Source organism: Oryzias latipes, chromosome 7 (genome assembly GCF_002234675.1).
Source record: "Oryzias latipes chromosome 7, ASM223467v1".
NCBI lineage: Eukaryota > Metazoa > Chordata > Actinopteri > Beloniformes > Adrianichthyidae > Oryzias > Oryzias latipes.
In genome coordinates, this window is record NC_019865.2 from 8163372 (window position 1) to 8184689 (window position 21318).

Genomic DNA, 21318 nt, shown 5'->3' on the forward strand with positions numbered 1-21318 from the left:
TTCCAATCCAAACACCTGCGAGTTGTGCTGCGCCAAGCACCTGTTTTCTTATTGAACACGCCAAGAAAATGACCCTCCATAAAAAATATAAAAAAATAAATAAATCAAAACAATTTAAAAAATCCAAACAATCGACCTGCAAATGGGATAACAATAGCTGGAAGGTGATTGACTTCTCGGAGAAGCTGTATTAACCGGAAATAGGAGGGAAAGTGATTTGCATGTTCTTGGGAGAAGTGTGATCTCTCCTGAGGCAGAGCAAAGAGGAGGTGAAACGTTGTTTGCGCGGAGAGAATGCAGAGAGGCGGTAGCGCGGTTTTTCCGCTTACAAGCGGGAAACCTGGCCCTTTAGAAGATGTAGAGCCCAAGGGTGGGTGTACAAAGCGAAAACTCATAATACAGAGGATTTTAAGTGCACATAATCACACACAATGTGCTGAGATGCGGGCCAATTGCATATATCTAATTATTTTATGAGTAGAGACTGAATAGAAATATTAAATAAACACATTTAAATGTATTCAGTACATCTAAGTAATATTTTAAACATATTTTAACACAGATAGAAATACAACCACTTATTAAAATGAAGAAAAATGGACAAAATAACTCAAAATAAACAGATTTTTGGATCCTTATTGACACCTTATTTAACTACGTTTCCCAGAAGGCATTGCGCTAAGACAGTATGGTGATTGGACAAACTTGGCAAGCCGTTCAGCGTCCAACCAAACGATCTAGCAACAGTTGGATCAACAGTTTGTGACTACATGAGGAAAAAATAACAAGCTCCTCTGAATGGCTTGCGGAATTTCCCAGCAAATTCTTCAGTAAAATTAAATGTTGGCATTATGAGAAGTGTGTGTTGCCGAAGACCAAGAGGATGAAGACCTAACTTGGTTAGCTAAACAACATCATCGGCTAAATTGCTAATATCAGTGCTGTATGCTATTAGGCTAAAGTCTGGAAAGGTTCTGTTTTGCAGGTATGTTTATACGTTTTGCTGGTTCCCTACGTTTAAATTAAATGCATTGCAAATGCATCAACGTGTTAGTTTCCGACCATGTTGTGTAATTTACATTACCGACAACAAAAAAACAGCTAGTAGTATGCGATCTTTAAGTCGCAAAACTGCATTGTTTTGCTCTTACTTATACAGAAAGCCGTGGTTAAATAATTTACTTGACTTTTATTTCTATAAATTATGCATTTTGCTTAGATACAAAAACTTTGTACACGAGTCTGCAGACCTAATGCTGTTTCCATTTTTTCTGGCAGAGTCTTGACGCCATCAACTGTTCAAACAGCGAAATTACACTGCTTTAGCCTGAGGCGACCCTTAGTGGATCCAATACTTTACTTTTCACTGTATTATATAGATAACGTTTTAGTGTTGGGATGAATTTCTCAGAAGTGTTCAAGCAGTCCAACCAACTCTGCAAAGTTTCCCCTGATGGGAAATATCTGGTAAGTTTCTGGACACTTTGCTTCTTAGGAGTCAGAATTGTGGGAACAAAAATATGTATGACATAAACAAGCTGAAGTCTACACAGTTACAATTTTAAGAAGTACACACGCAAGTACATAATAACATTTAAAGCAAACAAAACACATTTCCTTTGTTTATTTGATTCCCCTAGGCTACCTGTGTACAGTACAGGCTTGTGATCCGAGATGTCAACACCTTGCAAATCCTGAACCTGTATACCTGTCTGGATCAAATATCCCACATGGAATGGTCCTCAGACTCCCTGTTTATCCTTTGTGCTATGTACAAAAGAGCACTGGTACAGGTAGGTCCTGTCAAATACTGACTGATGTTATTAAGCTTGTCTTTTTATACACATTAAACTTGAAGAAAAAAACCGTTAATAGCTTAATGCCATCACACAAAAAACACTAATATTCTGTACTGCAAACAGAACACAAATTGTCTCTTTAAATGAAATAATTTTTTCATTTTTTGCTTTATATTTGTTCAACTAATGCAGATTTTGTTTTTAATGTCTCACTGTTGAATTTCTTGCAGGTTATAATTACTGTAAAAAGTTGTATTCTGTATATGTACACAGTATTAAATAAGACAGGATTTTTTTTCAAGAAACACAAAACTTATTAATTAATGTTATCAACTTTTCATTCTTTCTCATGCATCGCATACTTATCAATTTTCAAGGACCTTACCTTTGAAGGGGTATCCAGTGCCAGTCTTTCATTGTGTCTGAGTTGTATGAGTCTTCTTTTCTTTAAAAGAAAGTTGAGGAATATGTTTGAGTTGTTTAAGAGCTGTCATCAGTGGTGACTGATTACTAGGCCTTTGTTATTTTTTGTCCTGTCTTTGTCCTCATGTTTGCTCTTTTTGTCCTTTTCTTATTTCAGGTGTGGTCTCTCGAGCAGCCGGACTGGCACTGTAAGATTGATGAGGGCTCAATTGGACTAGTCTCCTCACGCTGGAGTCCAGACGGACGTCACATTCTCAACACCACTGAGTTCCATGTAAGTGTGAAGTTGGTCTGTGCATGCAGTCATGCACATGGAAGTGTTTTTTATACATATGCTTCTCTGATCTCAACTGTTGCTGGCCCGTAAGGAAGGGAGACCTGAAAATAGCCAGACATTGGAGCCTTTTTTGACTACACCCCCTACTTGCTGCATGTATTCAGACGGAATACATTCCTCTTTTCTTATTAGCGTCCTGTTAGACATGGGGGTCCTCATACCTTGAACACACAAGTGTGGTGTGTATAAGTCTAAAAACTAAAGGATAGTATTTTACTGTGCAACAGGATCTTTTATTGAGATTTAGATGTCTTGGAAGAAAAAAAAAGATTGTATGAAATTGCTGGTGGTCTGACTCGATCTAGCTCTGTTCCTCTGATAAACCAGACTAATGTGTTGCATACAGTGTGGCAAAAATTTTGGCTGTGACCGATTTTGCTAGTTGTCCTACCAAAAACATGAGATGTCTATAATGTTCATCATAGATGCACTTCCACTGTGAGAGACAGCATGTAAAAAAAAGTCCAGGAAATCACACTGAACACGTTTTTAAATGTTTCTTCTCACAAGGATGCTTGCTTATCGTAGACTAGTTCAGTCAATTCATCTTCAAGTCTAAAATCTTGTCCTTGGTGTCCTCAGACAGCTCTTTGGCTTTGGTCATGTTGGAAAGCTTGCAGTCTGTGGACAGGTGTCTTTCATAGAGATAACCTGTTTAAACAGAAGCCATTGGAGGATTGAAAAGCTTCTAACAGAAGGAAATAAGAAGTGACCAAATGATTCCTTTTTTCTTGGAGCTAAATATTTTATTCAGCATCATCATACAAACAGATTCTTTAAAAATATACATGATTTCCTGGATTTGTTTTTTATACATTCTGTCTTTCACAGATTCTTTTTATGATGAACATTACAGACTTCTCTTGTCTTTTTAAGTGGGAGAATTTTAAATAAGTTTTTGCCCCACTGTGGGTTTATAGTGTTTATGCAGCAAAACACAAATGAATGACATCCAGCAGCAAAAAACATATATGCAAACTTATTTGTGGAGAATTAGTTTTGAATAGTCAAAAACATTAATCAACCTTAATTAAATTTAATTTTATAAGTTGTAAAGTTTTATATTCAAATCAATATTATTTAAACTGTGAAATTATGTTAATATATAATAATGCATTCTTTTCTCAAAAAAATACCTTTATGTTTTAGACCAATCGGATGTTAGATGTTGGCTTCCTATGTAGACTAGGGTTAACTTTTATTTAAATTAAACTGTTGCAGTGAAATGGAAATAATGTTTTTGGTTGTTTTGCTATTTGGTCATGTATCACAATGTTCCTCATATGGTGCAGCCCTAGTTTTGCATAAGAAGTCAGTTGTCCCTCCCCACATAGACCTTTACCCCTCCTTGACCGTATGTCACTTTTCAACAGCCTCATTCTTCTGCTCAGTTATAAATTCTAAAAAAAAGTCAGGTTGATGTGGTGTCATCACTACAGCCCTGGTTGACCTGTGTGGTCTGGTTGAGTTGGATTTAGTAGAACGTCCTGAACTTTATCCTGACTTAGTGTGTTTTATACGAGTGGATTTTGTTCTGTGTAATACTCAATATGGTGAGTATGTTGGCGCAGAGCAACCCCAATGCTGAGAGCTTGGAGCAGGGAGCTTGTCCCCCGCTCTCTGTAATGTTACGTCAAAAATAAGCTCTTTTTTAAAATGCATTTTTGTCTGCTCCTGATTACCAACAGTTTAAATAAAGAGATACTCAGAAATGTAATTTTGAGCTTAATTAAGAACATGATAAAAACACCAACAACATGATTTTCAGCACAGTGGGTCTTTAATAACAATAGCTTAGGATTCCTTATATTTCAAATTTTGAAAGTAGGTCATGATATGTTTCTAAATAAGCACACAAGTCTATGACTCTTGAATCCAGATGCGGTTTCGTCACTGATTGGTGGTGATGTTTGGTGGTTGAACCCACACATTTCCCCTCCACACTGTCAGGATTGTGTTTTTAGATTTTTCCAGTGCATTCATTCTGGTTTGGTTTCTTTGCTTTGGGAGGCGCTCCTAAATACAGGCGATGTCTCCACCTTCATCATGGACCGACAGGCAGAACAGATGTACAGCTCAATGTATTGATGAAAAAAACGCAATTTCTTCCACCAGAAGCTTTTTTTTGTTCACTGCAATGCTGATCCGTTAATATAAAGAAGATCTGTGAAATGTGTCAACATTAAGATTTTTCCTTGCTATCTAATTCAACATTTAGTTTTGTTTTCAAGAAAGTCATTTGAAATTTACGCTGAATTGAAATAAGTGGGAGCTTGTTGAACTTGCCTTCAACCCAGCCAGTGCCAGTCAGGTGTTTGTCAGTTTTGAGTTTCTGCTTCTCTAATAAACAGCCTGCTATATTAACTTGTTTAGGGACAGCTGCCTGCTGTGTGCATCATGCTTCTGTGTGTGTGGCAGTACATTTACTTGAGCTTTGTGTTTGTTTGTTTGTGTCTGTCTGACTGTTTTCTTTCCATATGTTATTACTTGTTGGTGCTTAATAGTCACTCACATCATAGCAGGAAAGAAAAGATTGGTCTACAGTAATTTTTGGTGTTAAAGACATTTCAAGGTTTACACTTCATTTGTTTTTAATATGTTTTTGATCGAACACAAGAAAGCGTGATTGTGAAGTGTAGCGTTGTGCTCAGTCATTGATGAGCATGGAAATGACCTCTGCTGGAACATTGTTTACAGCATGTTTAATGCCATTAATGACACTTGATTTAGTCCAATCGTTTGTTCGACTCCACGGAGTCCCACTCGTGATGAGCAGATGATCATTTTTGATACTACAGTAAACGTTATATGTTGATGGACTGCAGGACAGGACAATTGCTTGCACCAACTGTGTGCAATGATAGCCTCCATTTCCTCGGTAGTATCATGAGACTGTAACAAGAGAAATGCTCTATATTGGTTTGAGATAGCTCTCGGTGTGGAATGCCTGCAGACTAATCCTCTGCTGATGCATAGAGCTATGTGGCATCCAGTGTCCTTTACTGTTCTCTTACATTCCAACAGTTGAACACTAAAAATGGACAATGAATACATGTTTTCATTCTTTTTTTTCTCAAACCGTAACTGTACTATACACCATATTATTTGGAATCATATTACATGCTGGTTGTCATGTTTTGAATGTGTTGAGTAATTGTTAATAGATTCAAATGTAATCACCACAGAGGATGACTCCATTATTACGGCTCTTAATTAAGCTCTCCCTGTAACTGAAGCTTCACTAACCCAGCATCTCGTCTCATAGCACGGCCCCTCTAATGGAAAAGAATCTCCTACCTATTTCCTCCATGCTACTCTCCCTTTAGTCAGTTTTAAGTTACACTCCCTTAGGATCTTGATTGCTCTGCATCCCCTCCATGGTGGGTTGAAAGGATTCAAATAGTGTAAGCATGTTTGTATTTGAGCAGTGTTGACCCTGGTTGCCATGGCACCTCTTCTGAGGGGAAGTCCAGAAGGTGTACACTGACGTGTTGCTGCAGGGTCTGCTCAGCTTGGCACTTTTGACCCGAGCAGAACAGAAGACTTGGCACTTCAGCTCAGAAGGTGACAGACTTGGCCCAGGTCAGATATCTGTCTGGATTCCCTGATGACAGCCTACTCACTCCAGTCGTTGTGGCTCTGCAGATTCTCAAATAGAAAATGCAGAATTGAATTTGCAGGCAGGACTATTAGAAAAAAATATATATATATTTTGGGGTTGTAAATAAGATTGTGATAAAAAGTTTCTAAATTATTTTAGCTTTTCAGTTTGAACTGTTACAAAAATGTATAAAAAACACATTTAGAAAGAAAAATAAAGCAATAGAAGTTTTAGATGTATTCTTTATTATTAATGGACTATAAACATGTTGTTTTTTTTTTTTTTTTTGCCATAGTACTTTTTCCATATTGTAGTCTGACATTTAACCCATGTCTGTTGCTTCACTAAGGTTGGCGTTAATATGTTGCCGTTGCATTTACCCTCAAGTTCCTCTTAAATTAGCAGAATGGTCTTTAGAGCCTAGTCTTTGGTCATGAGCCAGGCTGGTGTGTTTTGTAAAAGTGTTCTGAACAGACACACCTCCACGCTATATTTCCTGAAACAAAATATTGTTAATATCTTAAAACTAGTTGAATGTGACATGCTGCATGTGAGCATTATGGCATAAAGCTCTCTGAATTTGGCTGACTAAGAAAAACATCCATTTTTTTCCAGAAAGTTATCTTTTAATCCTTCTGTAAATGTCCTTTAGCTGTGCTTAAAACGTATTTAGGCTCAGAATTTGGAGGAAAAAAAGCTTATTTTTATGGTAGCATATTAGCCAGAAGACTTATTGTCCTGAAAGGAATGCCAGTTTCTTACATTGGGCATTAATCATTATTTTTAATGTTTTTTTCTTCTCTCTTTTTTACCATGACAGCTGAGAATTACTGTTTGGTCCTTGTGCACCAAAGCCGTTTCCTACATTAAGTACCCCAAAGCATGTCAGAAAGGTGAGTATGAGACTGAAAGGACCACAGTTTGTACAGAGTACTTGAGGACAGGACCAGCACAGGCATACCCCATTAATCACAGGGCGCCTTTTTTTCTTTGCATTGTGACACAACCCCGGATATGTATCCAAAGTGTAGCCCTCTCCGCTGACAGCTGTCCCCCTCCTCAGTAAATGGGGCATGCTCTTCATAACAGGCCTGTCAGCGACTTGTAGAAATACGATTGTTCCTGTCTCTCCCATTTTCCAAAGTACAATACAAGGTCACTTTAAGATCCACGTATCATAAGAGTTGACAAAATAGAACCATGATGCTTTAATAATGATGTCAAAGAGTCTTGTAATTTCCTTTTTAGGATAGCATGAGGTTATGCTCTAATCCCTTTTTATTGTACTTAAGATATATATACATTTTATATACCTAAAATATTCCAAATTAAATAAAACAGCTTTTACTTAACAGAAACTTGCAAATTGTCCTCAGCCCAGTGTTTGCTTGTTTTTTAATGGTGACTCTGGCGCAGTGAGAGCTGTTCCCATTTGTGATGCTGTTTAAGGTTTTTCCTAAAGGGAGAGGTTTAGATTTGTGATTTGATAATGTGCTGACTGCGTCTGCTAATAGACCCACCAACCCTGTAAAGCTCTACATTAATGTTATTGCCAGCTGTTACAGCCCCATATTGTGATGTGAATTCCCCCCATTGTGGATTCCACCAGAGAGGAATGTGTTGCGTTCCACCAGCGGCTGCTGGAGCTGATGCTTGCTACCAAAGAAAATGTGTGTGATACTATTAGACAGGCTGCGGCTGGTTTAGGAAGTGTTTGAAAATTGGCACTAAGCTCCTCTAAAAATATACTTCACTTCCACCAGACAGATAAGCCAGGCAGGAAACAGACACAGAAGCAAGGTAAAGAGTCTGTCCCATTCCCAAAGTAAATCCCCAGAACAATACTGTCAATTGAAACTGGTGGTGTTAAGACAGCAACAGTTGGAACAAGCCTGTGAGTCAGCTTGATAGCTTGTTATCGATGATTAGGTTATTAATTAGTAGTATACAGTATTTTTCAGAAAAGAAAGTGCAGAAAGATTCCACTATTTTATTTATATCTTTAGTGTCTTTGAAATGTTAACATAATTCTGTCATTTGGTGTGCATAAATTCAGAGTTTTGTCTGAATGTCATTCAGTTTACCTCCACACGCCGTTAGGGCTTAGTCACAACTGCCCTTACAGGTGGATACAGGCTGTCTGGAGGCGAGTAATGAGCAAACCTGTACAGGGCATGTAGGTGGCCTACACAACATGGCTTACATTATCTGTACAAATACTTCAGGACACACTTATCACACGTACAACAATAGTGCGTTCCATTTTTATAGCGTCCCTTAAGGTGGCCGCACAAACCTGGGGGAAACTGTGGGACACCCCTGCACTCCCTTTAAGATGAGGTCGCTCCTGTCTATGACCCTCCACGGGCCAAGGCAAAGCCGCAGCATCCGTACGGGTCCCCCCCCCCCACGAGTGGTGCATGTCACTATGGCTTCACATCTATTGAGCAGCTATTAGCCAAGACATTGTTTTAAAAGGATTTTGTGATCTGAAGTTCTGTTAAACTAAAAACTGTCCTTTCAGACATTTTTCCCCATCCTTAATAAAATTGAAAAATTATATTTTTGTTGCTTCTTTGTAAAGTTACATGGTTTTAAAATGTTTTCGGAATTGCTTTGAAATGGTTCCAATGTGTGAATCTGTTGTTCCATCGGATTATAGAGGTTTAAATAAGAGTAAAACCTTTTAGTTTCCTCCTTTAAGACATAAAAGTAAAACTTTCAGCCTTTTTTAAACGATGCTGTTATGAGATCCTTCTGATTCCAAGAAAACCTTTTATGTTTGGATTGATGGATTTGGGTTAAACTGCTTTTGTCTGCGTTGTCACCTTAAAATTCCGGGATTCTTACAGGTTTAGACTTCAGCAGAGATGGATGCTATATGGCTCTGGCTGAGCGTCGTGACTGCAAAGACTACGTCAGTATATTTGTTTGTGACGACTGGCATTTACTCAGGGTAAGAAGGGTTCTGCTTTCTATCAAATCTCAGTGTTTTAACAAAAGCTGTTTTCTAAATGAAATGTTAACAGGGATAAATCATGACACTGTTTTTTTCCTCTATGTTGAATAGTTGTCAATTAGAATAGAATAGACTTTATTGTTACTGCCAGCAGCAGTTCAAATGACAAAGTTACGACTAAGCTTTGGGGAAAAAACAAATGTTGATTCTTAAGATATCAAACAGGGAGCTAAAAATAAACTATAATATGGAAAATTATGGATCTAAAATATTAACATTTTAACAAGTGTAAATCAGGACCTTCAGGACCTAAAGACTTATTATTTTTTATTCTAACACTCATTTTATTACAGATGGGACAAACAGCTAAGAGAAAAAACCAAAAAATAAAAACCGAGTTACACTATTGCTGTAATTCCAATTTGGCTGCATCTGTAGATGTTGGATCAGTTTTAATTATCTTGTTGGTATAGAATTTTAAGTAATGTAACATATGGGTTTTGGGGTGTCAGTTAATGAATGTAAACATGAATCCACACTTTGATTACAGCATTTTGAGACTGAAACTCAGGACCTTTCTGGATTGGAGTGGTCTCCCAACGGCTGTGTGCTGGCCGTGTGGGAGAGCTGTCTGGAGGTGAGCTTTTTAATTTCACCTGTACCGGTTAACCCCTTAAGTTATAGTAACTTGTTACTTTTAATATTACATTGTGTGTAAGGAATGTCTGGATTCCTATATGGGTTGGTCCTTTTGAGGCTACAGCAAACCCTTTGAGTGTGGGACAGCGTTATAATAAGCTACATAGTCATAGTAGTAGGTTTAGGGGCTTTCATCTGGACTTAGTTTTTAATGTTAGAAGACGTTTCACCTCTTATCCAAAAGGCTTTGTCAATTCTGAATTAGCTGGTAAAAGAGCTGGTATATATGCGCTCTTGGGGGAGGAGTCAGACCTGAAACCGGATGGTAGTGTCAACTTAGCCTACGACAATACCATTGTCACAAAAAAACAGAATTTCTATGTTGAGGTATTTTCATTTATAGTATTAAATGCCTAAACGAATGATGTATATCTAGATTGTATTCATTTACGTAAAAGAACTGGCCTGTATCGTATCACCATAAAGTTAATTGTATCTTTTATGCATCGATTCTTGGACCATGTATGAAGATGCTCAGAATCATTTTAGAGGGAAAGACATACTCCCACTTTACTATAAATGTTATGAGTGATACCCAGGTTGGATAGATGGGCTGCCCAAAGAAGGTTAGAAGAGTGCTGTTTTTATTGTTTAAAGTGCTTGTCCTGTCTGCAGTACAAGATGTCGCTTTACTCGTTGGATGGCCGGCTGCTGTCAACCTACAGTGCCTATGAGTGGTCGCTGGGTATCAAGTCCGTGTCGTGGAGCCCCAGCAGCCAGTTCCTGGCCATTGGCAGCTTTGATGAAAAAGTATGGACAGCCTTAAAAAAAAGTTTTCCGTATGTAGTTCAATCTTCAGAGTTTCATTCTTCCATTTCAGGTCCGCATCCTCAATCATATCACATGGAAAAAAATTGCACAGTTTGAGCATCCTGCTATCATTGATAACACAAAAGCTGTAAGTACTTTAGACTAATAAATGAACCACCTGCAAATACATCTTTCTGACCTTAAGTGCATTTTTTAAACTACTTATGCTGTTTGTAGACTGTATATAAAGAAATTGAAAAAAGACCAGCAGTGTCCAGTGATGAAATGTCCCTGCACGACATCACGGTGGCCAGCTCCCTTTTCAGCACCCAGAGCAAATGTTTGTCGATAATATATTTTCCTGAGCAACATTGACCAAATCTTTACATGTTCATATCCCCCCCCATAAATTAAAACTAACGATTCCTTTTCCAGATGACATAAGCCCATTGCCTGTCCAGATTCCTGTTGTCAAACCGGACCCAGACCGAGCCAACCCCAAGATCGGTGTGTCTGCTTTGGCGTTCAGTTCTGACAGTCGCTATATTGCCACTAAAAATGGTAAAGTACACTGGCGACTTTTTTTCATCTGTAATAAACTCTATAGTAATCTGTTAGGTTACATGCACAAACATTCAACCCTAACTATACTCTTCTTTGTTAAAGACGCACCTCTGAGCTAGTTTAAAAGCGTTCCCACTGGCCTTAATTACATTTATGCCGATTTACTCCCAAATTTTCTAGAACATTTCTGCAGAGCGGCAGTAATTCAATAGAAATTCTCTACTCTCTACACCTCGCGTACAGTTGAAAGTGAGGCAGGGTATTTTCTGTCACAAAGAAACTTTTTCACATACCTTTTTTGGTCTGCTCCTGATTCACTATGATTTTGTTAAAGAAATACTCAGAAATACAATTTTAAGATTAATTTTCTTTATAAATGTTCTCCATCATCAGAAAAAATGCCACAAGAACATGTTAAACGATTTTCATTGGATACTCAGTGTGGATGTGACCAAGTGTTTGTATTTCTGTCATCACAGACAACATGGCCACTGCTGTCTGGGTGTGGGACATGCAGAAGTTGCGCCTGGAGGCTGTGCTGGAGCAGACATCGACCATCCGTTGCTTTCAGTGGGACCCCCGGCGTCCTCGGCTCGCTCTTTGTACTGGAAACAGCAAACTTTACCTTTGGTCCCCAGGAGGCTGCGTCTCTGTTCAAGTCCCAGCCGAAGGTAACTTTAGCCAAAAGTTACACAATTGGCAAATGCAACACGTTGTCCTGACGTGTCCTTGTATTTTGATCATTCTCTAATTTATTTTGCTACACATTGCAGCTCAGTAAGGTCAGTGTGTTGTGTTACCTTCACAATTGGTGTTTTCTTCCAGGAGGCTTTCAAGTACATTCCCTTAACTGGCACTGCAGTGGAGACTCCCTGATACTGATTGGAAAGGACCAGCTTTGTTTATGCTACATGGATGCTGACCAAAACAACGAATGAAACTCTTTTCTCAAGAACAAATGGACTTCAGTTCAGCCTGAGGGAGTTGTGCTCTTGTAGAATCTTCTTCAGGAAAGTTTTCTCTTGATTGAAGCTGTTTCGTTAGTTTTTTAAATGTCTCCAGTGCAGAAAAGAGTTAAATATTGAGCACTTGATGCACCATGCCAGCACTAAGAGTCATTTGCATAGACATCTTTAAATTAATATATTCAATAGATACAATTTAAACACAATTTCTTAACAGGTTACAAATATTTTTGAGATGGAATTTAGTTTTTCAAGCTTGTAGAACTATTCTAAATAAAGTATTTTTTGATAACACCACATTAACGAACACGTTTTTTTCCATCTAAATCTATTCAGAAAAATGTTTTATACTTGAGGTTAAGAATCCCAGAGGTACTGGTGGTGGCCAACAAAATAAAATCATGTTTTTAAAACGGCTGACTATTTTGTTGTGCTACAGTTTGTATAACACAATTCATTTCAATTTTATTTATATAGCCCAATATTACAATAATAGTTGTCTCAATGGGCTTAATAGTTAAAACCTTGGTGGTAAGAATGGGATAAAAATCATTTGTGCAAACCATCAACTCCTGCAGAGCAGGTTTGCCAAAAAAATAGAATTTTAAAGTTCTATCAATACATATATCAACACAACTGAGGCATATGCATTTATGGTTTATTTCAATAAAAATATGCAGAAAATCCCACAATTACCATCAACAAATGTCTTTAACCCTTGTGCTATCTTAGATGACCCCACCCTTACATTGACGTATTCTTCCTACCATGACAAAGGTGGAAAGATTTCATGTAATCCATGGACACCAGTGAAGATCACAAATCATTGAAGAAAAAAGGTTCAGCGCACTGTCTAGTGGGTCTAGATGACCCAACTCCCAATGTTAAAGTGCCTAGGATAGCACAAGGGTTACACACACCTGTCATGCAGACAGACACATGCAAGAAGCTTGCACAAGACAGTTCAACAGAAGAGGATCGCCATTTTCTGCCATAACTAAACTTTATCAATATCATCCCTTAGCTTTGGTCAAACACCTGTTTATAATTGGCTGAGTTAAAACAATAAAACCCAAAATATTTCTTGCAGTATATATGAGTTCATTAACTGACATGAAGTTGTATTCATGTACTTTTAAAATGTGTAACTCGCTACAATCTTGAACATTAAAAAAAAAGGCAAGGTTGCATAAGCATTTGTCAAACAAAAATTTACAATTATGTCATTAAAGCTAAAGCAGCTCTCAACTCAAAGCGAACAAAAAGTGTAGGCATGAACAAGAAAACATCAGCAACATGTTATAGAGCTTATTCTAACTGACACTGATACAAACTCAGTGGAACCCTTTTGTGCTCTGCGATACAATGTACTTTTTTTAATTAGAACTATATAATTCCAGAAAAAGACTTTTAATATAATATTATGATTTTAATCCAATGCTTTTGCTTGGTTTTATTTTTTGAAAAGGGCAAAAAAGGTACATACGCTACAACTGAAAATCTGATTCTTATGTCAAAAACCTTTTAATAAGCTTCTTTATTTATACGTTAGAGCAGCATTTACCTTCAGCTTTTGTTGCATATGGCCTTTATATCAGACCTGCAGGTTTTAAAAAAAAAATAGAAATTCCTAATTATAAGTGAGTTTGAGGTCCAGTCAGTGCTGTCGGTCTTTAACTTACTACAGGCTGGCCACTTTTCTGTGGTACAGACGTGTCCCGTGTTCAGTTTACATAAAAGTTACACACTATACTACAGCTTCCTGCAAACAATGCAGAGGAACAGAAAACCATAAACAGAAATCATCACAAAGTTGGCATTTAGAAGCCAATCTTCCCACGTGTCATAGAGTAGCCCAGCTTGGCTTCATTATTGACAAAAGACATAAGGCCCAGATAAGTTTCAATAAGAAGAGGTCTCTCCAGGATCAAGACACCGTTGGCCCGTCCGGGGATGGGGTGCTCCTTATGGGCTTTTTTCACCGCCTGCACCAACTGAGTTTTAAAGTTGTCCAACTTAGAAAAGGGGGGAGGGGAGGAAACAAAGCATTTCATTAATGCAATTTATGGGTTTAAACTGACAACAAATGTTGAGAATGAATTTGAAGATGTTGTTAAAATTAGGTAAAGATTAAGGCCTTGGTGACGTGCCCCCCTGGGGGGGGTTGACTGACGCACTTATGACACACGGGCAATGCTATTTTGCGATGCACCTGCGCTACTTTCTAGCCATTAGTAGGGAGAGCGTACTGACTCCTAAACCATGTGCAAATGCTGCACACACGGGTAGTGCAGGTGATATGAAAGTGCCCCTAGGATGCCGACACAAACTGCTCTGATTGTGTACTTTCCTCATTTTTAACAGCCAGGCTACACACAAAGCTGCAACAGGTGCTCAAAGAGTGTGTACTTATCACTTGAACAGCACTAACAGGCCTCTGGCGCAAGGTTTGGGGGGTAGTTGTGACTAAGGCTTAGATCTAACTACACCCATTTATTGCTGAATCAAATGTCACCTAAAGGAAAAATCAAAAACTTTGCGTAAATAGAAAACCAACAATTTGGATCACAGCTAATTCCTCGCTTCACAGATCTGAGTTTTAAAAGATACACAAAGATTAATTCTTACATTAAAAAGAAATGTGTTCTAGATCAGTCCCCAACACCCAGGCCGCTCTATTTGGTACCGGGCCGCACAGAACAAATAAATAACTTGCATTACTTCTGTTTTATTTATTTCAGAATCTGAAAGATGTTTTATTTAGAAAAATTGCCCGATTCTCTGTTACATCCATCTAAGTCACTTTTGACACAGGCCAAGGCGCTCTTGTCGGTCATGTGATAGGTTACCGCTAAAAAAGAATCCAGGAGCTAGCAAAATGAGTAAATAGCAAACGTCTTTGAAAAGTTTCTTTGCCAAGGGGAAAACACCCAGCCAGGAGACAGAAGAGGAGCCTTCGTCATCCAAAAAAAAGAAAGCTACATTTAATAGACAGTACTTCTTTATGCACCATGAGTGTGGGAACGGGAGAGGGTGATGACACCTGTGCGATGTACAATGTCTGGCATGTCAAAATAAAAGCTTAGGGTTCATCTTGTCACGTCTCTGTTCCTCCGTCATCGTAGCGATGTAACAGTAATTATCCGCCCTACATCTTGATGACCAGTCCGTGAAAACTTTGTGATGTAATACCGGTCCGTGGTGTTTAAAAGGTTGGGGACCGCTGTTCTAGATGGCTTGTGATTGCTGTGACTTTGTGTTACTGCTCATGAAGAAAAAAGCCAATCCGTCATGATCTGCTTTGTTTTTTAAGATTTGAACTAAACATTTCATCCAAGAACATTTTCATCACTGTTTAACTAAAAGGTGTGAGTGTATGTGGGGGGGGGTTATACCTGGCAGAGAGAGGCCACTTTCTCATCTGCACGAGCCATAGGATGCTCTGTGAAGGTGGCGTAGGGCATATCTGTTGACCAGGGGTTCCAGCGGTTCAGGAAAGAAGCTCGGGGACGTTTGTCCCACTGGACCCGGATCCCGTACCCCTCTCTCCTGCAGAACAACACAACGGTCCAACAGGGGAGTGGGTAACTTTGCAGGAACTTGACTTCTTTAAAAAAAAAAAAAAAAATTCTTTCTAACTTTCTTTATTTAAAACTTTGAACTCTTTTTCCAGTAAACTAGTTTTGGTTCATCCTTAAACTTTTTTTTTTAAATCACCTTTTTTGTGCCACAGATTATTTCAATCACTTCAGTATCTTTGGGAAGTGTACTTAGTTTGTAATAACAAATAGTGAGAATCATGAAAACCCAAAAAAATTATGCAAAAGTGATGAGATTTATGAATAACTAAAGATCAATGTAACCACATTTGTACAATTTGTTTTCCCTGTGACTGGAAGGTCATGAGTTCAAATCCAGGCCGAGTCATGCCAAGACTCCAGAAATAGGACCCAATGCCTCCCTGCTTACACTCAACATGAAGGGGTTGGATTGGGTGGTTGAACCACCAAATGGTTCCCGAGTGCGGTTGTGTCTGCAGCTAATAATAATAAAACTATACTAATATATAAACATACTACTAATAATTTTTTTTTTACATGTTTTTTACAGTTGATCACATGTTTTGCAGACCACATGTTTTTTACACTTTTGTAGCTGTATTTATTTAATATTTAATATTTATTTATTTAATAAGAATCTCATTTTTGATAATTTTCATAATAATTTTTAATTATTTAATATGATTGTCATTTGTGATGTCCTTTTTTGATGTTATGTTATATAGATTATTTCTGAATGCCGTTTTTGCTGCCACAGATAAATGAAATTTCCCCATTGTGGGAATAATAAAGTCATCGATCTATCTATCTATCTAGACTTTTTTCATAGCAGTCACATCAATAAGAATAACCTACTTGTTGAGAGATTTCGGCGGGAACTCAAACTCCCCCACAGAGATGGTGTCCACAGCATTGAGGGAGATCCGGATAACTTGCTGACATGTCAGATTAATAAAATCATATTTGCACACTAAAAGGGACCTGTGCAGATAGAAGACATGCATTAAAAGATATCTGGTAAATTACATAACCAATACCTTTTTAGAGATAAAAAAAAAGTTACCTCTCTGTAATTAGCACAAGTCTCTCTTTCTCGTTGTTCCAGTGGTCAACTCTAAAAATGTCAAAACAAAGTTACTGTTTTTTCCCCCCATTTTTACTTTCGTTTTCTAGAACACAGTTTCTGCAGAGCGGCAGGAGTTCAGTAAAAATTCACCTCCAAGTTGTGGGTTGGACTGTTGTAAAGGACTGTTGCGCTGAGTCTCCCCTAATTTCCCATCATCCCTTTGTTTACACGCTCTCCCGCTATCTTACAGCTCCTTACACCCCCAACCTAACAATACTGGAGCAACAAAAATGGTGAGCAATATTGGAGCTATCCAGCCGTCCACTTTTGAGCCAGATGGTATCTCAGAGCAAAACACAGACGTACATGGATCTAGTCGTCTACAAGTGGATGTATCAGAATGGAGCTTGGACCTTGTGGCCTGCCCAGCCTATTTTCTACATCAAATACAATCACAGATACAATCTCTTTGAAACTATTATTTTATTTACTCCTGACACATCGATTTGAATAAAGAAATACTCAAAAATATTATTTTAGCATTAATTGTCCTTACATATGTCCTCTATCATCAGAAAAATGCTACAGGAACAAAAACACAATTTTTGGTGGAGTGGGGCTTTTTATTTATTTATTTAATTTTTACATATCTGAATTGCATCTTCTAAATACTTATATTTTACCAACCCAACCACAGATTATTTTTCATATCCATAAATGTAAATTTATTTAATAATAATTTAATTTAATAATATCAAATGACAAACATGGGATGCCTTTTGATTATTTCTAAAGACATTACAATTATTTCAGAAATCATTATGGGCAACATATCACAGGTGTCATCGTAATGCGTGTAGATAACATGATGGAGAGACTTACTCCACCAGCAGCCAGACGCTGAGCACCTCCCCGTCCTCCGATGGGAGGGCAACAGTCCGGATGTCGCTCACTGCCTGCTCAATGGTACCTGGCTGAGATCAGCATCACATAACCGCCCATCATCATCTGTATCCTCAGCATCATCTGCATCCTCAGCATCCCTCTGACGTCTTCGTGTTGTATACCGTGGCGGGAATTGCTTCCCAGTTTAATGAGTCGGTCTATAGACTTGTTATTCATGTTGAGGAGGCCACTTACCCTGAAAACGAAGTAGTCTTTAACTTTGGCCTGCATCGTGGGGTTGTGCACCTGAAAGGGCGTCAGCGTTTGCAATGGGGGGCAACAGGCCACGGCGGCTGCGTGTCCGAAGCTTCGGCCGGCCTCGGGCGGCGTGAAGGCAACCTCGACCCCCTCCTCGGTCTCCGCGGGGAGGAGGACGGCGGCGCCCGGACTCTCCGGCTCCATGGAGTCGTTCAGCTGAAGCATGGCGGCGCAATCGTAGCTGGACGACCGTCTAGAGAAGAACACGCGTGTTTGTGGACGCGGACTTCCCCATTGCACACAAATAATATCGCTGCTGTGCAGAGGGGCGACTTGGAAGCAGTTTCTGCTTGCTTCACTTCCCTTTTCTGATTTCCTTCCTCTTAAAGAGACATCCTTACTTTAAAGAAATTAAAAATAGAAAACAGGTGTTTTTCCTCTGCGGTCTGTTTCTATTCATATCACCCTGGCTGTAGCCTACATATATCAAAGGAAGACATTTATTGAAAATAAATACAATTACTGTACAGCATAAATAATTACATCACAGGGACACCTATAGAAATACTGAACAGCAAAATATAGGCCACCCAGTATCTAAACAATAATCATAAAACTCCAAAGTTAACATCAAAATTTCTTTCAATATTGACGAGAAATGGCTAAAGCTATAAAGGGGTAACCCTTGTGCTATCCTAGGCACTTTAACGTTGGGAGTTGGGTCATCTAGACCCACTAGACAGTGCGCTGAACCTTTTTTCTTCAATGATTTGTGATCTTCACTGGTGTCCTTTATCCACCTTTGTCATGGTAGGAATAACACGTCAATGTAAGGGTGGGGTCATCTAAGATAGCACAAGGGGTAAACATGGCTTTTATGTGTGTGCTACAGTGATGAACACAATAAATGATCTCATATTATTAATTCCCTTAAATTTTTGTAAACTGCAGCTTCTCGTTCCAGGTTATTTGGACTTTGAATTGGTTTATTTCAAATATTCAAAACTAAAAATACCAAAGAAGACAAACAAAAGACATATACATCCATTACGGTGTAATGATTTATATATACAGTCCACATATATACATACAGTCAGGACCATAAATATTTGGACAGAGACATGTTTTCTAATTTAGTTTCTGTAATTTACCACAGTGAATTTTAAATAAAACAACTTAGATGAGTGCAGACATTCAGCTTTTATTCCATGGGTTGAACAAAAAGATTGCATAAAAATGTGAAAAACTAAAGCATTTTCTAAACACAATCCCTTCATTTCATGGGCTTGTAAGTAATTGGAAAAATGAAATAACTGAAAACAAAATGATCATTACTAATATTTGGTTGAAAACCCCTTTGTTGGCAATGACAGCCTGAAGTCTTGAACTCATGGACATCAGCAGATGCTGGCTTTTCTCCTTCTGAATGCTCTCCCAGGCCTTTACTGCAGCGGCTTTCAGTTGCTGTTTGTTTGTGGGCCTTTCTGTCTGAAGTTTAGTCTTCAACAAGTGAAATGCTGCTCAATTGGGTTCAGATCAGGTGACTGACTTGGTCATTCAAGAATATTCCACTTCTTTGCTTTAATATACTCCTGAGTTGTTTTGGCTGTATGTTTTGGGTCGTTGTCCATCTGTATTATGAAACCCCACCCAATCAGTTTGGCTGCATTCACCTGGATCTGCGCAGACAGTATGTCTCTGAACACCTCAGAATTCATTGGGCTGCTTCTGTCCTGTGTCACGCCATCAATAAACACTAGTGTCCCAGTGCCACTAGCAGCCATGCACGCCCAGACCATCACACTGCCTCCACAGTGTTTTACTGATGATGTAGTGTGCTTTGGATCATGAGCTTCTCCACGCCTTCTCCATACTTTTCTCTTGCCATCATTCTGGTAGAGGTTGATTTGGTTTCATCTGTCCAAAGAATGTTTTTCCAGAACTGTTCTGGCTTTTTTAGATGCTTTTTAGCAAAGTCCAATATAGCCTTCCCATTCTTGAGGCTCATGAGTGGCTTGCATCTTGCAGTGTACCCTCTGTATCTACTTTCATGCAGTCTTCTTTTTATGGTAGACTTGGATATTGACACGCCTACCTCCTGGAGAGTGTTGTTCACTTGGTTGGCTGTTGTGAACGGGTTCCTCTTCACCATGGAAATGATTCTGCCATCATCCACCACTGTTGTCTTCCGTGGACGTCCAAGTCTTTTTGCTTTGCTGAGTTCACCAGTGATTTCTTTCTTTCTCAGGATGTACCACACTGTTGACTTTGCCACTCCTAATATACTGTAGCAATTTCTCCCATGGTTTTTTCGGTTTTCTCAGCTTACTGATGGCTCCTTTCACCTGCATGGAGAGCTCCTTTGACTGCATGTTGTCTGTTCACAGCGAAATCTGCCAAATGCAAGCACGAGTCCTCTAATCAACTCCAGGCCTTTTATCCCTTGTGCTATCCTAGGCACTTTACCATTGGTAAAAAAAAAATATATATATATATATATATATATATATATATAGAGATAAATATATATATACATATATATATAATTGACATATAATTGACAGAATAGACCCATACTGTCAGAAAATCTTCAAAATGAAATAAATCGATTATAATCTATCTTGGAAAATACCATTTGGATTGAGGTACGGTAGTTTTATTCTCATATCACGTAAAATCGACCTGGTGCATCACAGCGGACAACACTCATGTTAAGTCAGCAAAAAACATACCAAGCCATCATTGCAGTCCAGTGTGGTAGAATCTTCTAACAATGTTCCGTTTTTAATCATTGTGCTATCCAAGGCACTTTAACGTTGGGAGTGGGGTCATCTAGACCCCCCAAGAACCTTTTTTCTTCAATGCCTTGTGATCTTTACTGGTGTCCATAGATTACATAAAATCCTCTCTACCTTTATCCACCTTTGTCATGGTAGGGAGAACATGTCGATGTAAAGGTGGGGTCATCTGGGCCCCATAAGATAGAACAAGGGGTATTATTTTGATGTGGAAAAGCAACAAAGGGCTGAACTGTATGAAACTAAAATGTGAATGGATTTGTCATTAATTCTTGTTTACTTGTTTGTACACATATTCAATTTACACTTGATTATCTTGCAAGATATACAGGGAATCTGGAAAACTTCACCTGTACTGTTCAGTGCACAGGGATTTATCTCTGAACACACTGGATGAATTTTGGCCAAAGATGTCCTGAATCAATTATAGGTCAGTGAATCAGATCAAATCAGATCGTTCAAAATGAACAAATAGGACTATGAATTGCATCAGCAACCACTAAATATGATACAAATGAAACTGTCAAAATGAAATCATCACACCTCTAACATCTATACATAGAAATTTCAAACTTTGGACAAATAGTTGTGGCTTAATTTGAAAAGCAAGAAAAAAATTTAAAGAAAACTTTTCCATACATTTATCCACATAAA

At 38.4% G+C, this 21318-nt stretch overlaps 3 protein-coding genes across 4 annotated transcripts in view; 1 reads left to right on the forward strand and 2 right to left on the reverse strand.

The window, feature by feature from the left end:
* tp73 (tumor protein p73) overlaps positions 1-2341 on the reverse strand; it is a 29300-nt gene extending 26959 nt beyond the window's left edge. The window contains exon 1 of the mRNA XM_023956487.1: positions 2185-2341. Coding sequence (XP_023812255.1) covers positions 2185-2216 — 32 coding nt within the window. The 5' untranslated portion in view covers positions 2217-2341. The remainder of the gene's footprint in view (positions 1-2184) is intronic.
* wrap73 (WD repeat containing, antisense to TP73) lies at positions 687-12396 on the forward strand. 2 transcript variants are annotated; one of them, XM_004070359.3, is made up of 13 exons: positions 687-985; positions 1279-1467; positions 1641-1793; positions 2380-2496; positions 6981-7053; positions 9013-9116; positions 9670-9756; positions 10434-10568; positions 10639-10716; positions 10806-10908; positions 11004-11129; positions 11612-11803; positions 11958-12396. In XM_004070359.3, exons 2-13 carry the CDS (start codon positions 1399-1401, stop codon positions 12068-12070), a joined length of 1350 nt encoding a protein of 449 aa, XP_004070407.1. In that variant the 5' UTR covers positions 687-985; positions 1279-1398; the 3' UTR covers positions 12071-12396. The 2 variants fall into 2 exon arrangements, with proteins under 2 accessions (XP_004070407.1, XP_011475203.1); XM_011476901.3 differs by having other exon boundaries at positions 687-899.
* A 342-nt stretch (positions 12397-12738) lies between these two features.
* tprg1l (tumor protein p63 regulated 1 like) lies at positions 12739-18232 on the reverse strand. Its single transcript, XM_004070640.4, has 6 exons — positions 17864-18232; positions 17606-17697; positions 16721-16771; positions 16513-16638; positions 15493-15646; positions 12739-14112 (listed from the first exon to the last, which is right to left on the reverse strand). Exons 1-6 carry the CDS (start codon positions 18089-18091, stop codon positions 13918-13920), a joined length of 846 nt encoding a protein of 281 aa, XP_004070688.1. The 5' UTR covers positions 18092-18232; the 3' UTR covers positions 12739-13917.
* Between the last annotated feature and the right edge of the window lie 3086 nt (positions 18233-21318).

Coding starts and splice junctions, on each gene's coding strand:
- wrap73 (XM_004070359.3), top strand. CDS start 1,399: ATGAATTTCTCAGAAGTGTTCAAGCAGTCCAACCAACTCTGCAAAGTT. Junction 2,497..6,980: donor TCAACACCACTGAGTTCCAT/GTAAGTGTGAAG, acceptor TTACCATGACAG/CTGAGAATTACTGTTTGGTC. Junction 11,130..11,611: donor CTATATTGCCACTAAAAATG/GTAAAGTACACT, acceptor CTGTCATCACAG/ACAACATGGCCACTGCTGTC.
- tprg1l (XM_004070640.4), bottom strand. CDS start 18,091: ATGCTTCAGCTGAACGACTCCATGGAGCCGGAGAGTCCGGGCGCCGCC. Junction 17,698..17,863: donor AAGACTACTTCGTTTTCAGG/GTAAGTGGCCTC, acceptor TGCTGATCTCAG/CCAGGTACCATTGAGCAGGC. Junction 14,113..15,492: donor AAGTGGCCTCTCTCTGCCAG/GTATAACCCCCC, acceptor CCCTTTTCTAAG/TTGGACAACTTTAAAACTCA.